Source organism: Globicephala melas, chromosome 3, assembly GCF_963455315.2.
Source record: "Globicephala melas chromosome 3, mGloMel1.2, whole genome shotgun sequence".
NCBI classification, from domain to species: domain Eukaryota; kingdom Metazoa; phylum Chordata; class Mammalia; order Artiodactyla; family Delphinidae; genus Globicephala; species Globicephala melas.
Window position 1 is genome coordinate 144,796,792 of NC_083316.1, and position 17,399 is coordinate 144,814,190.

The following is a 17,399-nucleotide window of genomic DNA, read 5'->3' on the forward strand; positions in this document are numbered from 1 at the left end:
CCAAATGGAAAGGAAATGGGGGGAGAATGTATTCATACCCTTCAGAGGATGCATATGTCAATAATAATGTCAGTTAACATTTCCAGAGTGTTCGTTGTGTGGCGGAGATGGTACTTTGGGGATATGATCACATTTAATCTGTGAGGTTGACAAATACTATGATCCCCTCTCAAAGAGGAAACAGTAGTCAGAAGGGCTTAAGCTCCTTGTCCAGCATCACACACCTGGGAAGGAGAAAGCTAGAGTCCATACCCAAATCTACAGAGTTTGAAGCTGACATCTTAAGCATTTCACTATACATATCTGGGAAATTGTTTTCCTGAGATGAAATTAATTAGAGAAAATTCCTGAGAGAGAGAGAGAGAGAAGAGTAAATATGTATGTATGTTGTGTATTAGAGGGGGATCAGGTTAAGAGAGAAAATAAACATTATACAAGAGACCTGAAATTCCAGCTGGTAACCGAAAGATGGCATAATGAGCTTGGGGTAGCTCCGTTGCTGCTTGATATGGTCTTGTGGATGGTGCTTATAGCCAGTGAGTGGGGAAGCTGTCCATCGGCCCAGGGCATGGCATGTAGCAGGCGCTTATCCAAGCTGCAGGAGTGAGTGGAAAGAACAGAACTAATTGAAAGCACAAATCACTGTTTAGCTTTAAAAGATTCTGATTTTAAAAATAAGATGAGAAAAGATTTATTTCATGCTAGGCTTTCCCTTAAGGATCTTTTTTTTTAAATATAAAATTCCCAAATACTTTACTAGCCCTGTGTGGTAGCATTCTTTTAGACAAATCAAAGTTTGAGAGCTGGAGCATAAAAATGCCAGCTTCATCTCCAGACCTTCCTTTTGTTCCATGATGAGTCACAGAGATGGGAATTATGAAGTTCCTAAATTTTTTAAAATAGCCACTGCGTTCTCCCTAGTCCACCTAATCGAGCAGACCTCTGCTACAAGGAAAGAGAGCACTCCTAGATAATAAACATGCTGCTGCTGTGACAGTTTCACACGTGGCTCAGTAACATGTGCCTTGTGGTTCTTCAGAGGAGGTGAGCTCAGACTCTAGAGAAGCTGGGGCCTCCACTGGCCACCCAGGGGCTGCTGTTGTTAGCACCCAGAGAGGGAGAGGCAGAGACGGAGTTTGGGTATCATACAGTTAGTACTAGGAGATGCATGACCAGTGCATCATATCCTAATGAAATTGCCTCCAAATATCTCAGTGCCTTTTGGCTTCTCTTAGTGGAGCTGGACAGATCTGACTTTGAACAAGTAACTTCAGTGTGTCTTAAAGGTTAGACTCCATTGTATCTTCTGTCCTGTTTCCTGGTGCTAGAAGAGATGCCAGTCTTTTCTTGTCCTTGGTGAATTTCGGAAACTTTATTTATTTAGTTTTAACATCCTTATTGGAGTATAATTGCTTTACAATGGTGTGTTAGCTTCTGCTGTATAACAAAGTGAATCAGCTCTACATATACATATGTCCCCATATCCCCTCCCTCTTGGCGCCTGTCTCCCATTTAGGCATTGATGAGCACCCTCACTCCCAGCATTTCTTTCTAAGGGCTGTGGGGGTTGGGGCACAAGTTATGGAGTTTGAAAGGATTTTACTGGCTGGGAACTGGTCCTCTTTTTCTCAAGGGGTGAGGTGACCTTATTCCATAGCTAGGAAGTCTCTTTACTTCACAGTTCTGCTCCTCAGTTTCCATGTCTGTAAAATGGGGCTAGTAATGGTTATTACTTGTCAGTTCCATGGTGAGGACTGGGTAAAAACCCATGTGTAAGGCTCGCAGCACGGAGTTTAACACATAGCAGACCCTCGGTAAATAAGAGCCATTATTTTCCCCCTTCAGTGCTACAGTCTTCTCCCTACTTTGACACAAGTGTTATGAGTCAGATTACAAGTTATTTTATGGCGTGACTTGGGATAGCACCTGGGTTCGTGCGTTATTATTAAGCTGTTGCTACAGCTGGGCTGTAAATAAAGCCCCCCCCCGCCCCCCGAGATGAAACCAGCCACCAGATGTCTGCCACAAAGGCTTGAATCCCAGACAGGAAGGAGAAATCCCATCCAGAGGCTCCTTCCCTGGGGATGCGGAGGGAATGGAGCTGCCCACAGAGAAAAAACCCTGTTAGAACAACGGCGAATGAAACAGGCTTCCCTGCAGGTCTCCGTCCCTGTCGTCCGTGCCAGGGCGCTGGCCTTCTCAGTGACTCAAGGGATTCAGTTCTGTCCAATGATCCTTCAAAATCAGAACCCACTTTTCTAGATTCATGCTACATTCATAAGTGATGCATTTATGTTGCCATTAAATATTTATGATAATTTTTTAATAACGTGAGGATATTCTAGGACTTAAATATGGAGAAGGATTATAGAAATATAACAACAACAATAAGAAAGCCATCATGGGGCCCTGAAGGTCAAAGAGGGGAAGAAATGTGGCCCCTCACCAGAGGCTCTGGATCTCTTAGAGGTCAGACCCAGGGACCTTGTTCAGAAGCTAAAATAATGTTGGTATCGTCTGCTTAAAGGACACATGATTTGTACATTTCTGTAGTTTTACTCTTTCTAAAATGATTCGGCTTTCCTTTTAAAATCAGGAGAAAAAAAAAAAAACCCTCAAACACTATTTCTTTAAAAATAGGAATTAACGAGATAGTCAAACTTACTGAAGCATTTTCATGTATATAATTCCACTTTTCTTCTAACTAGCCTGTGAAGCCAGATGGTTTCATTCTGAAGACAGAGGTGGGGGGTGGAGGTGAAGGTACTTTCCAAAACTGTGCAGGAAATCGGGGGCTGAAGTCGGACTCCTGGTCTTGTTCTGGTCTGTCTTTCCACCCTGGATTGTGTCCATCTCCATATTTTCTCCCAATTCGTTCAACAAGCATGTGAAGCATTTACAGCATCTCAGGAAACGTGATCAACACTTCGAGGATCCCAGGGATACAGATGACATTTCCTATCCCCCAGGACTTTGCTTCCTGGTGGAGGTGAGTGTGAGGGGTTGACAAAAGAAATGCCAGGATAATATAAGCAGCAGTCTGGTCAAAGCACCATGAGTACTTGGAGGACGATGGAGTGACTAATCCCATGGCAGGAGCGGGGAATGATCAGAAAAAGTTGCAGAGAAGAGTTGACATTTAAATTGCAACTTGATGTCTGGCATAGGAGTGAAGAGCCCAAGCTCTCATGTTTGACAGACCTTGCAAGAGCTCCAGCCTTCACCATCTCATACTTGTGGACTTGGACAAATTACTTATCTCCCTCCAAGCCTCGATTATTCTTCTGGGAAATAGGGGTCATCATTAGCTACCTTATGGTAATTTTTTGAGGAAAATATAAGATAATGGAAGCAAAACATTTGATAATAGCCCATTGTAACTTCAAGAAATCGGAGCCTTTATTATCATGATTAGTAGTAATATGGCTACTATTCATTTATTCCCCCAAACAAAAATTATTTCCCATGGTAAATAGGTAATGGAACAGTGTCCCAGGTAGGGGGAACAGCGTGTGCTAAGCCACTGATATGTAATGTCCTCTGACGTTTTAGGAGGTGGCAAGGAGATGGTACAGGGGAAAGTGGAGTGGTAGGAAGTTAGGCTGCACGTACTAGGTTGGAGTTGGATTGCAAAGAACCTCGTTGCTATGGGAGGAATTTTATGCCCTGGATGGTGGTGGGCACAGTTAGAAAAACTTGGAGTGGCATGGCCAGATATACATCTTAGAGCAACCCCCAGGTAGCTGCGAGGAAGCTAGATCCAAGGGAGCTGGAAAACTGTAAGGAAAGTAGACTTTGAAGGCCAGTGCAGTGGTCCACACGGAACAGACAAGGGCTCATAACGTTGAAGTCTTTAATTAAACAAAGACTTCCTGGTCTTAAGACTTTACAAGGGGAGGAAAGAAGTTCCTACTCTCATGACATGTTACATAGAGTTGGGAAACAGGGAGAAAACTAGAAACAGCTATAATTCAAGACAGATAATCATCATAAGAGAATAACAAGGACAGCATTAAGAGTGTCAAAAGGAGGAGGGGCATGATATCCAGATGGGTGAATCAGCAAAGGACATGTGCTCATTGTCAGAATCCCTCTCCCCCACCCCTTACTAGACTGTAGTAAGCTGGGACAGAGAAGGGAATCTATAACTGTTTATTAGGAAAAAAAGTGGTTATGGACTGAGGTTCACGTGAGAAGTTTCCTTGGAGCTGGTTGTCGTGTAGTAGTGGAGAAGAGTGAGGGATCAGTTCCGGGAATTAAGATCAGGTCCGGAGTCTGAGTTTGCAAATGCTGATGCTCTGCATGGCTTTTATTTTGCTCTCTTTGATCCCTGATTGAAGAAAGCATATTGTTTTTACCTTGAAACACACAAGCAAACGAAAAGCAATGACAAAAACACATGACTTCTCTTGTCCATCATGCATATGGGAGCTCTGCACGTGGGATTAGGTTCAGTGGGGCTTGGTGTGCTCGGGGTAAGAGCTACGTGAACCACTCTTGATTTCATCAGTTAAAATGACTCAGCCCGTTTGGCTCAGGAGGAAGAAGGCTTTTCTATCAGCATAACCAGGGTATCACAACATTGCGTGTGCTACCTGGGGAACCAAGCCCAAGCACGGATGAGAGGTCACTGTGTGTGGCTGAAGATTTAAGAAATATATATTGAGGTTTTGCCAGGAGAAAAAATTATGGGTTTCATTAGAGTGAAATTTAATATACCATAGTTAGTTATGGATTCTGAGAATTCGTGAAAGCCGTTCACGATAATAAAGCTTTTATTTGGGGCTTCCCTGATGGCACAGTGGTTAGGAATCTGCCTGCCAATGCAGCGGACACGGGTTTGAGCCCTGGTCTGGGAAGATCCCACACGCTGCGGAACAAGTAAGTCTGTGTGCCACAACTACTGAGCCTGCGCTTTAGAGCCCGTGAGCCACAACTACTGAGCCTGTGTGCCTAGAGCCCATGCTCTGCAACAAGAGAAGCCACCACAATAAGAAGCCCGCTTGCTGCAGCTAGAGAAAGCCCATGCGTAGCAGCAAAGACCCAACGCAGCCAAAAAAATTTTTTTTTTTTTTTTTTTTTTGGTACGTGGGCCTCTCACCGCTGTGGCCTCTCCCGTTGCGGAGCACAGGCTCCGGATGCCCAGGCTCAGTGGCCATGGCTCACGGACCCAGCCGCTCCACGGCATGTGGGATCTTCCCGGACTGGGGCACGAACCCGTGTCCCCTGCATCGGCAGGCGGACTCTCAACCACTGCGCCACCAGGGAAGCCCCCCAAATTTTTTTAAAAAGGTAAATAAATAAAGCTTTTATTTGCTTTGAAGTAAATAATCCTTTGGTGTGATGCTTATTGTCTTTTCATTTTAATTGTGGTTTAAGCCAAGACAACATGCTCTGCCCCAAATGCTTCTTTAGGGAGACAGACCCTGTCTCCTTTAAATTGCGTTTTGTCTGAAATGGGCTAGGTCACATGTAATAAGTTCTGGCATTTTAATGGAAACATTACGGCAAAAATAGTTAACAATCTGCTTTAATTTCAAAACTAATTTTCTCTTTCATACGGTAAGGCAGTATCTTGGTAAAATGTGCAAAATGCATGGGGATTTAATTAAGTTCCGAAACAAGGTTAAACAATTTGTTCTGAAACAAGGTTAAGCTGGGCTGTCAATATTCAAGATGAATGGTGGGGGAAGATGGTAGTGGCTTGATGTTCCTGAGTCCTGAATGCCATGTGGACCACAGTGGAATTAGAAGAACTGGCCACATTAGCTGCTGAAGGCCCCAATCTGTGGAAGGCTAGATGCTCCTTGCAGCACAGATAGAGCCTGTACATAGATAAGGGAAAAAACGGGGAGTCATTTCTTCCTGTCTCTCCACTGAATCCAATTCATTCTTTAATTTATCCCTGCAAAAAATATTTGAATCTCATTGTGCTAAGTGCTGGAGATTCAAAGGTGAGCAAAAATAAGCAGAATTCTTACCTTAGGAAGATAATAGGCTAATGAGAGAGAAATACATTCATCAAAGAATTACATAAATATATGTACAAGGACAGCTGTGCCAAGGACTTGGGTGGAGGGGTCCTGGTGCCAGGTGAGTGTATAAGAGGGGTATTTGGGGTGATCTGGGGCAGCGGTGGTTGTAGTCTTGGAAAGCCTTACTTGGGAAACCCCAGCAGAGCTGGAAACTGGGCAGGGCGGGTGGTGTGGTGGGGACTGTTCCAGGCAGAAGGAAAAGTGTGTACAGACCCTTAAGGGAGTGTTCGCATGGTGGTTCTGAGGAACCCAAGGTGACTCACTGTGACTGTAGAGCAGACAGTGAAAGGGCCTGTGATGGGAACTTCCACAGGAGAGCCAGGTGGGACCTCCTGAGCCATAGTGACAGACCTAGTCTGACTTCCTAAATTTATCAGGACGCCAGATTATGACAGCCAGAGTGTGACATGGGTCAGGTCTAAATTCAGCAATGACTGGTTTTGCTGCTACGTGGTGAAAGGGAAGGGCGTGCACATGGGGAGACCAGGTGGGATGCTTCTGTGGAGGCCAGCTGAGAGAAGAAGGGGGTTTGCAACGGGAGGCCGGTAGTGGAGAGGCACACTTACCTGGGAAGCCGGCTTAGCCTGGCAGTGAGAAAACCAGACTCTAGGTGGTTCTGCCCGGGCTGAGGATCCTGGAGGATGCAGGAAGAAATCATATATTTGGGAAACCTCAGGACTAGGGGTGATAGACATAAGCAGTAGGAATTCAGGCTGTAAACTGGTGGAAAGAAAATGGGGATGAAGTTGGGATGAAAGTACCCCAAAGGGGTTATGAGCCTTAAGCCGGTCAAACATGGTTTTCACCAAATGCAAGGAGTGTTGCGTGTGGATTTGTCTTTTAGTTCTTTTTATTGCAAGCTATGCTTGATGGGCATAATGATCACAAAGCATCTATGTTTCTTGGAACTTAAAAAGAGAAATACGTTTTTAGCATCCAGCAATTTGCCTTGAGCTGCTTAAAATGAGAGCCTTTTCAAGTGAAGGCTATATTGAGGCCTCTGATGGGCTAAGAAAGAAACTGTACCTGGAGGTCAGAATGCGTCTCAAGTCTAGTGCCAGTGGTTCCTGGAACTACCCTGGGTGCTGGTGTCTGGTAGACCTTCACACGTTGCACCCACCCACCACATTGCTGCCAGCACTGGCTTCCCACATGATTTCCACGAGCCCTTGGATGCCTCATCTATCTAGCCTCTCTTAGTTGCCTCACGCTTCAAATGGCAGGGGCCCAGCCCTTGCAGTGTCTTTTACCTCTAGGGTATTTGATTCCACGCGGCAAGAATCCTTTATTCCCCAGAGTGCTGTTCTGTGCTAGACATGCCTGCGTATTCTTGCTCACTGAGGCCTTTGTTACTTATCGATCATTGTCATGGTTTCTAGTCTTAATAAGGCCAGGAAGAGTTCATTCCTTATTAACACCACTTTTTGCCCTGAGAAAACCTCAAGCCTGTTTCTGAAAACCCATTGCAGTCCCATAAAGGCATCGTCCCTCTTCTCCCCCAATTTACTTCAATAAACAAATGAATAAATACACATTTATTGAGCACCTGTTGTGTGCCCTCCGTAATGCTCAAGGTTCTCTCCCACCTAATTGTCAGGCACCCTTGTCAGGGAAGGGTGATGTTCAGCATTATAAGAAAAGGAATCAGCAGCTCACAGAGGCTAACTTTCCCAAGGTCATCCTGCAAAAAAGAGGGTAGTAGAATAATATTAAACCCAAGACTTCTGATTCTGGTTTTTCCCACCTAAACTGGTAAACAAACTGGTTTTAGATGGCTAATGGACAGCGCAGGGAAAAAATTAAATCACGTGATGGTAATGTTGTTTTCTTTTCAGTTCTCTCTCAAGCATCCTGATTAGTCAAGTAGAAGATGCATTTGGTGTTAAAGGGGCTTTAGCACGTGTTGAATATTTGCTGATCTGCCATTTTAACAAAGAGAGCTGGTCTCAGGCTCAGCACCGTTAACACTCAACAGGCTCCAGCAAGAATTTTTAAAAATTATTTTGGTTTCATCTTTTATTTTTGGAACATCATACTGGTTTCTCTCATGGTGGTGATAGATATAAAGGAAGAGGATTATGGGGAAAATAATTAAAGAAATTATTCCTCTTTCTAGGAAGAGAATTATGGGAAAAATAATTAAAGAAAAATATTGAGTAAGTTACATTTCAGGTATATGAGCATAATAATGATAAAAAGCATGAATATGTATCCGTCTGAATGAAGCTGGGAATTGCATCATTGATTCACAGTGCCTCTCTGGCTCCCAGGACGTGTGGGCCTTGAGGAGATCATTGCCATGCTAAGTTCTGAAGCTGCTCTTTTTTTATTTGTTTCCCTGGGAAACATATAGAAGCGATTATAATGAAAACTCTCCCTGCCATTAGGACCATTGGACATCCTTCTTAGGTTTAACTTTTATAACCCAAACCAACCCAAGCTAGTGATGGAGTCTTAAAACCTAGGAAAAATATGTAAGTTTATTGCAAAAGATAATATCCCATTTAAAACAGTTTAGAAATTTACAAAACCTTACATCAGTACGTAGTCTTTAAGAAGGTGCTCTATAGATGAGCTGGTATTAATTCCAAGTATAGCGAGTACACATTTTTTTAACTACAGAGAAAGCAGCTACATAAACGCCTGCAACTTAAGGTGATGTATCAGTCCTTCACCTTTCAATTTTATAAAAGTAACCTTTGCTAAATTAATATCGCTCTGTAAAACCAGATAACTTCAAGTACAGCATTTCTGTAGGATATCACGGTAGATGTCACATAATACTTTACAAAGAAGCAATTTTCGCATGAGTAGGTGAATATAGAGTCTTGGTATATGTATACTTTTTGAAATTTAACACAGAGATGATCGTTTCTGTTTAGCAGGAATGTGTTTACTGAATCCACTTCCCCCATAACAATTTAAACGTTCAATTTTCAGAAGAGACTTCCTTCCCAGTTTCAGCTTGGTGGCCCAAGCAATGTTGTGTTGTGCTTTGGTATAGAATCATTATAGCCTTGTTTGGTTTTATCTCTAGAAATGTCAACCTTTTCAGACCACTATTTCATCTAACTCAGTTGAGGGTTTATCCCAAGGCCACCCCAACAGAAGTGTATGGCAGCATACACTTCTTAATTATCCAAATGTTGGATTATCCATTTTGTGTGAGTTATCCCAGACATCTCTTCCTCATTGCAGGCTGACTTTGACAAATGATCCTGATCACCTCTGGGTGGCTCTGCCCATTTAATGTTGGCATGTGCACGGACTTTATAAAACAGGTAGAGTAGGTGTTCATATCTCCACTCGGGAATGGACAAACAGGCCTTGGAATAGACTGTTCTGTTGCCTGGGTGTCTTAATTCTGGGAATAGGATTATTTGCATTTTACTGTGCCGCCCAGGAACATAAATTAATTTGAAAATTAGCGGAAGCAAAGCAAATTAAGATGGAAGCGCTCCTACAAGATAAAATTATATGAGATCCCCAATGATTTTGCTTTACTGGATTATCCTCTGTGCTGTTCTTTTCGGTTGTTGGGGTCAACTGAGTGTTGATCGTGTGGATACATACTGAAAAATCTGTGGCTTTTAGCCAATGGTACCATATCTTATTGAAACGTGGCTTAAGTATGACAAGTGTATTTATCTTAATTCTAACTTCACGTTATGTATTCCGGTCTCATTTTGTGGGTTTAAACATTACACTAGAAACAGAACAAGAACATCTTGAATGACATTCCAGGATTTAATAGTGCCAGCCAAGATTCCTTGCCAAATTTCCCTCTTGCTGTCACTGAAATAGCTTTGGGCACTGCAGCGCAGGGACAGGGGAAGGTGAAAGTGTCCGGGTGGTTTGCTCAGTTAGCCTCAATTTGCAGCGGGGAACGTACGTCCCACGTTTACACAGGATGCTGCACTCTGCAAAGACTCTAACTCAGACACCCAGTCTTCAGCAAAGGGGATTATGAAGTGCCTTCCTCACTGAATGCTCGTTGAGTTTAGGATGCCTTTTCTAAGCAGGCTCAGTCCAACCACAGGCTGGTAGAGAGTCTAACAAGAAGGACTATGAGCCTTGCCAACCTACCCCTCGTCCCTAAGAGTAGGTAGCAGTTACTGAATTACATTACTTTAGCTGTTTGTTCAGCCATGCAAGTTTGACTGGACCCACATGTATGGAGGTCTTGTCAAAAGAATGAGCCAGACTCTAAAAGAATTCAGACTTTGGGAGGGAAAGGTCTTTAATACTAAAATGGAAAAAAATATATCCTCATCCCCAGCTCTGCTGCTGCTTCAATCAGGTGACCATTGCCTGGTCACCAGGAAGGGAGATTGTGTAGATTAATATACTTTGAACTTGTCTACAAGGCTGCTGTAGGGGTGAATGGGCGAGAACCAGTGTTGTGTTTTGTCTTAGTCTTATTTATGTTTCTGGTAAGATGAAACGGACAGATAGGCTGCTGGATCTCATGATCTTAAATGTTGCAGAGAAATTAACGGTGGAATCTTAAAGTTCAAACCCAAACCAGACCCCATCCATTTGCCAGGCAGTCTCAGGCCTCAGACTGAGAAGCAGGATGATTTAAGGTGGGCCCTGGAGTAGCTACAACTGTAGGATAGTCATACCTGCAAGTCCCATATACCCTGTGGTGAGCTTACTCTGCCACAGACTCTTAAGGTCCACACAGCATGAAATGACAAATCCTTGCTTTGGGATCAAGGGGCTAATTAAAAATGAAGAGGACCCAACCCACAAGGTGATCTTGCGTTCTCATGTCCTGCCCACTTCTGTTGTGCTCATGTATGCCAATATCTTAGAAAACTGCCAGTTTGGGTATCTGTTTTTCTCTGGGTATCTGCTTGTAATCCTCCTCTATCTTACTGCTCTGCACAACATTTTTGTTTCTTTCCTTTGGGACGATGAACCCAGGATGGGCAGGAAGTGCTTAGCGTTACAGAGGTGTAGGAAAGTGCGATGGGGGATTTGCCCATGGTGGGAATCTAGACTCACAAACCAGGATGTGTGACAGGAAGCTAGGCAAGTGGGCACTCGGGTCCGTGAGGTCCTCAGCGAGCAGTGGCACGCACTCAGGTGAGGTGTGGTCATGTGTCCAGTGGCAGGTAATCCAGCCCCAAGTTGTTCTGGTTTCACATAGCCTGGGGCCTTCGCTAAGAAGTAGAGAAGGCCTGAGGGCAGTGGTTCCCCACCTCGGGAAGGGCAGAGGTAAAGGTCCCCATGAGCTCAGATCCACCAGAAGCATTTCTTCTTCACCTTCTTGGTTTTCCGCCTTAAGTCCTGTTTCTCAGGGACTGAGGGCTCTGCCGGGGACTTTGGTGGGGGAGATGCCTCCGCAACTGGCTCTGCTTCCTCCAGACTCTGTAGAACTTCATGGAACCTGCCTTCCTGCTGCCGGAAGTCATATTCTACACTGAAAATCACAAAGAGGAAGGAAGGAAAGTAAATTCAAATCAGCACATACTGATGTAGCATCACCAAGTGTCCAACTGACATGGAAAAACATGTGCTTTGAGGTCAGGTCCCAGATGCTTAGGCAGCTGCTTGGCTGTGTGACCTTGAGGAGCTTGTGCCACCTCTCTGAAGCTCCAGTTTCTCATTGACTGAATTGGCATCTGTAATGCCTTCCTCTTGGGCATGTTATACTAAGTTTAAACGAAGCACGTAACATGGCAGCCTAATAGTAGATGTCCAGTGAAAACGTCTCCAATCTCTCTCTCACATTTATTTAATGCTCCTAATTGTTCATTCTTTTTACATACATTTTATGCATGAAAACTGCCTCATTATAAAGTATTTAAGTAACACAGAGGATTATGTGCTAAAACTAACAACTCAGTTTCCTTATCCATAAAATGCACATAAAAATGGCACCTATCTCAAAGGCTTTCTCTGGAATTAAGATGTATATTAATTGAGAGAATATAAATGAAGTACTTAGAGTGGTTCCTGGCATATAGTAAGCCATCTCAGAATGCCCAGTGACAAGGTACCATTTGGGGACTTTATCAGTCACGTGTGGCAATCGTGATCTGCCTTTTTGGTGGCACTTACTCCGATCCTGGGTCTCTGGGAGGTGACATGGGCATAGCAGACCAGGAAAGTGTCCCTTTAATGACAGCTCCTTTCTAGCCCTTGCTGGGTAGAAGGCTTTGGCCAGTCATGCCACATCACAAACCAACATGGGGTCTTTCCTCTTCCGTATGAAACATTTCATTTTCCTCCTTGCTAAACAAGGAGGGACACCGTTTTCGTGACTCTGCATTTCCCCCACTTTCCGTACTCCCAAGCTAGCTCCTCATCTTTGGGCCTTCTGAGAGTTCTAGTATGAAACCAGGTAACAAACACAGCTATAAGCTTAAGAGCCTTCTTCCAGTCATCCTGGCACTGGCAACTCCTCTGTAAGTAAATCTCCTATGGAGGAAAGTGGACAATTAAGGGTGGAGGGAGCACATACACAGTCTGTAGGGACGTCTGCAGGACTCAGTCTTCCTGGCCCGGCTCTCCAGGTTCTGAGAAGGCTGAGCCAGACTTACCAGATGGGCTGACCCTTCCTGATGCCCACTGGCCTGATTCCCAAGCCCTCAAAGGTCAAGGCGAGCCTGAGCACCCACTGCACGCAGGCCAGAGCTTCTGCTCTCCCCAGCCTCTGACTCTCTAAACCCCTGAGAACCCTGGTCCCCAACAGTGTCATGTTTACCTCACAGACCTGTGTACAGATGATACAATGGAGTCTGTACATTAATGACTCCAAAACACACAAATAAAATAACAAAAAAAGGAATGGAGATTAGGAAATGCCCATTAAAGGAGAGTATTTAAATATGTCTGTATTGAGGAATCCTATGAAGTAAGCATAGGTGTAAAGCTCTCCAAGACACATCGTTGAGAAGCAAAGCAAAGAGCAAGACATAATATATTAGTAGTAATAACATTAATGATGATAATAGTAGCAGTAATAGGGGCTGAATAACCATGCTTAAGGAGCATCAGGGATGGGTGTCTGATTATTTTGTTTCTGTATTTTTGATATGCTTCCACCAGATTTTCTTCTCTTCGGCTTATATCCTTTTACTTTCTGTGCCCCCTGGTCTCCTCCACAGGGACATACTCCTGGCTGGGTGACTTATAATAATGAGTGTAGTAATGCAGGCTATGTTTTTCTAGGCAAAGCTCCACGATTGATTAACTGTGAGATTTTGGCAAAGTCATTTCTCATATTCAAGCCACAGTGTCCTTATCTGCAGAATAAGCATGGTACGTACTCATAGGATCTCAGTGAAGTATAAACAACAGAATGGTACAACACTCAGCTCAGAGCCAGGCGCCAACAAACACTGAATGGTATTCAGCTAATCATTCAACAAACTAAATTTACTGAGTATGTCCCATGTTCCAGGCCCTATGTTAGGTGCTGGGGGCAGAGTGGTAAACAGACAGACAGACAGACACGGAGGTCTGACACTGAGGACTCACCCAGAGAACTGTTTTTTCTAATTGGTGTTAGGACACTGTTGTGAGTCTTGACAAACTCAGGTGGTTTGTTTTTGTTGTTTGTTTGAATTAAGGAGTCAGGGAAATATCACATATAAGGAGAAGAAGGAGGCTGTTCATATAATTTGGTAGAGGTATATGGATGAAGAGCTGGAAAGTAGGGGTAGTTGAGATACGTACAAGGCAGATTTTTAAAGCAATTGTTAGTTTAATCATCTGTCTCACATGCTGGTAAGAAAGATCCCCAAAGCAGTATCCACATCTGTCCATCTCACTGTGATGTCCCTGTAACTGAGCACAGTATCAGGCCTAGAGTAGGATGGATGGCTGGGTGCATGGGGGGATGGATGGATGGATGGATGGATGGATGGATGGATGGATGGATCATTGGTTGGATGGCTGGATGAATGGTTAGATGGTTGTATGGATGAATGGATGGTTGGATGAATGAATGGATGTTTAGACTGTTGACCAGCTGGATGGATGGATGGATGGATGGATGGATGAAATTTCTGATACCAGAAAGCTGAGGAAATTCCTAGAATGAGTAAGGGGTGCCTACTTTCTTTGGCTCCAGCTGATGCTCTAGGATGAAGGTTATTTTTCTGCCTGGTGAAAAGAGGGCAGGGATATTTCAGGAGCTAGGAGAACTATGAATGTAGATGTTCTCTATCTGTGAAATAGTGTAAGAGAGGGTAAGAATCAGAGTTTGCAACTCACTGCTTTAAATTCCTTCCTTAAAGCAATGAGAGTTTGCTGGAGACAACTCTTCCCCGGCCTCTGAATCCATCTCCTTAAATTTCAGTTGGGGAGATTGAGTTGCAGGTAGTGGTGACAGAAACCCACCCCAGGCTCAGAGACAAATAGGGGTGCAGTGCTGGGCAGTACATCCTGGAAGTGGGAGCCTCAGTGGATACTTATGTTCACTGATCTGGCAAATCCTAAGCTTTGGCTAGAAGATCTCTAGTAGCTCTTGATATTGGCTAGCATTTACTAAGGACACAGAGCCACTAGTTACCAGCACCAAGAGGCCAGACAGGAGACACGGGTTTGAGCCCTGGTCTGGAACGATCCCATATGCCATGGAGCAACTAAGCCCGTGTGCCACAACTACTGAGCCCGCGTGCTGCAACTACTGAAGCCCGGGCGCCTAGAGCCCGTGCTCTGCAATAAGAGAAGCCACCGCAATGAGAAACCCACACATGGCAACGAAGAGTAGCTCCCGCTCACCGCAACTAGAGAAAGCCTGCGCACAGCAACGAAGACCCAGTGCAGCCAAAAATTAAATAAATAAATTTATTTAAAAAAAAAAGAAGATAAAGTCTGTCTTAGTTCACAATTTAAAGCACATTGTAGACAATACAGAAATGGCTCTCGAATGGAATACTCCTGGGTTTGAACCAAGGCTGTACCACTTACTGGCTGGGTGACCTTGGGTAAGTTGCTTCTCTTTCTGAGACCCAACTGAAAGTGGGGGTTATAAAGCTACTTCAGTGGGTAGTTGTGCAGATGGGACACAATAACGGGAAATGTCCTTATGTAGGATGTGATCTCTACCCACTCCAGTAAGTCTCTTATCTTCCTATCTTAGAGACTGAATGCCTCACCTCCTCACTCATACCTTCAACTCTTCAGTAATTGTATACCTTGCCAGAAACATCACTTTTCACCTCTCCCCTCCATGTACATTCAGGGAAGAATATGCTCTTTATATTTCTATGGAAACACCACAGGCTTCCATTATAATCACTGGGACTTAGGGAACTCCCCATCCTCTTCTTGCAACTGCCCCCATTGGTCTTGACAATTCAAAGAGGATTGAAGGTGACTTTCTTTTCAAGGTCAGGCAAATAACAGAGTACAGAGAAGCATCTGTGCTTTGGAAAGAAACTGATTAATGTTTTTTTAGGCAATTTATTAACATAAAGGAAAATTGTCACTTTTCTTCTTATCCATCCATTTGACAAACTACTGTTTAGTTTGGAAGGGAGGAGAAGGCGTATATTTTGTTTTGGTAGCAGCTGCCCTGTAAATGGGCAGGAGGCAGTGCCCTCTCTCATCTGTCTTTCATTTTGAGGCTGGGTCGAGAAGAGGAGATGCCCCTCAACTTCTTAGTTAGCCAGCCCACAGCACTTTCAGCAACATCTTGAAAGAGGGAATAAAATGCCAGCTTGAGAGAATTCAAGCAGACTCTTAGCAGAGGGTTGTTGGCAGGTTCTGGGGAATAAATGCCTGCCTTGGGTTTGGTATCAAGGTAGAACACCAGTAACTTTTCCAACCTTCCCTTCTCTCTTTCCTCTTAATCTACCTATCCTCCCACCTTTACCATCTTCTCCATTCATATCCACATGGATGAAGAGGAGTGCTGAATGCTTAGTTTGTACAGAGCTCTGGCTCACGGTGGGATGGGAGTGGCAAATGGTGGTCAAGAAATCGTTATAATACAGGATTCAGGCCCGGAGCCATTGAGATAGTTTGGAGCATTCAAGGTCTGCAAGGTTGGCCCTCTGGGGACACAGGAATACCTGACACCTGGTTCAGGAGTGCCCAGTTCACTGTCTGGGGATCCTTAGAGCCTTTCCCAGCCAAGATGTCTGTGCATGGTGCCACTTTGCATTTAGAAAGTGAGCTGTGTGTAGACCAAGCATGGAAGAGAGCTTTCAGGTTTCCCTCTTGAGGGCATTTCACTCATCTAGCTGACAGATCAATGCTCCAGCCATCATGCTAGGTGAAAAACAGAAGGATGTTTTTCTAGGTAATGGGAAGTAGCGAGAAGCCTAAGTCATGGCTTGTCTGGAAGAAGAAATAGTGAGAAGCAAAAAGTAGATAAATGCGTAAATACATAAGCAAACAACAGAGACAGATTCTGGATGTAGCATCTTGGCTGGGCAAACTGAAGTTGGGTGAGACACACAGAGATAAAAGTTTATATAGAAACAAACAATAGAAACCTCTTACTTTTATATAGCACTTTCAGATTGCAGACACTCCAGATCTGCATTTTCATTTTATCTTCACAATAGCTCAGGAATCTAGGAAGGTTGTTATCTCCGTTCAGCTGACAAGTGAGTTGGTGAAGGGAGTCACACCATAATTTATGATCAGAATCTCAGCTTGCTTTCCTGACCTCTAGTCCTCTGTTTTTTTCCTAAAAAGGGATCAGATGTTTTAGCCCAGGGCTTGGCTGGTACCAGGGTCTTACTCTAAGAAGAAAGAGATATAACATGAGAGTATCTGGGTCATGTTAGGTGAGGCCATATGGTAATTTAAATGATGAAGAAGAAGGAAGAGGAGGAGAATGACTCTCATTTATGTAATGAAATCTATATTCCGGACACTATACTACAAGTTTAGTAATTCTCACGTCTCATGTGATTCTCAGAGCCCCATGAGGTAGATATTATCTTCATTTCACAGGTGAGGAAACTGAGGCAAGGCAAGGGGAGGTTAAATATTCTGCCAAGGGCACACACTAATAAGTGACAGAGTCAAGGTTTGAGCCTAGGTTGTCTGGCTCCAAAGCTTGTACACGAAGGCACACAGCATCGAAAGAACAGCAGTCTTCAATCTGTGTGAGATCCTGGTCACCAGATGAGCGTGGCGGGGGGGAGGGGAGGGGCTGGTGACCAAGGCCTAGTGCACCTAAATGAACTTGCAGCCCGCTGTGGAATCAGACCCAACCTGGGCTGGGCTGCATGCACGACCCTGCGTGACCCAGCTGACCAGCCCACCCTGCCACAGTGTTTCCAGATTTCAGGGACGTTCTGACAGGGAGGCCGCGTACCAGAGAAGACAGACACCCCACAGGAGGCAGCTTACTCAAGGTAGTATCTGGGCGGTGCAATTTTGGGTCTG

The 17,399-nt window shown here is 44.2% G+C and overlaps 2 protein-coding genes across 4 annotated transcripts in view; one reads left to right on the forward strand and one right to left on the reverse strand.

Annotated features, from left to right (window-relative positions):
- Nucleotides 1–17,399, forward strand: part of DOCK2 (dedicator of cytokinesis 2) — a 407,888-nt gene that overhangs the window by 187,233 nt on the left and 203,256 nt on the right. The window lies entirely within an intron of this gene.
- Nucleotides 8,495–17,399, reverse strand: part of INSYN2B (inhibitory synaptic factor family member 2B) — a 113,397-nt gene continuing 104,492 nt past the window's right edge. The window contains exons 4-5 of one of the 3 annotated variants that reach the window (XR_009563504.1): nt 16,503–16,692; nt 11,338–11,463 (exon numbers count right to left, since the gene is read on the reverse strand). Coding sequence is in view for 2 of the 3 variants with exons in the window: in XM_060296591.1 (XP_060152574.1) it covers nt 11,277–11,463 (187 nt within the window). In the remaining variant the exon portion in view is untranslated. The other 2 variants (XM_060296591.1, XM_060296592.1) reach the window with 2 other exon arrangements.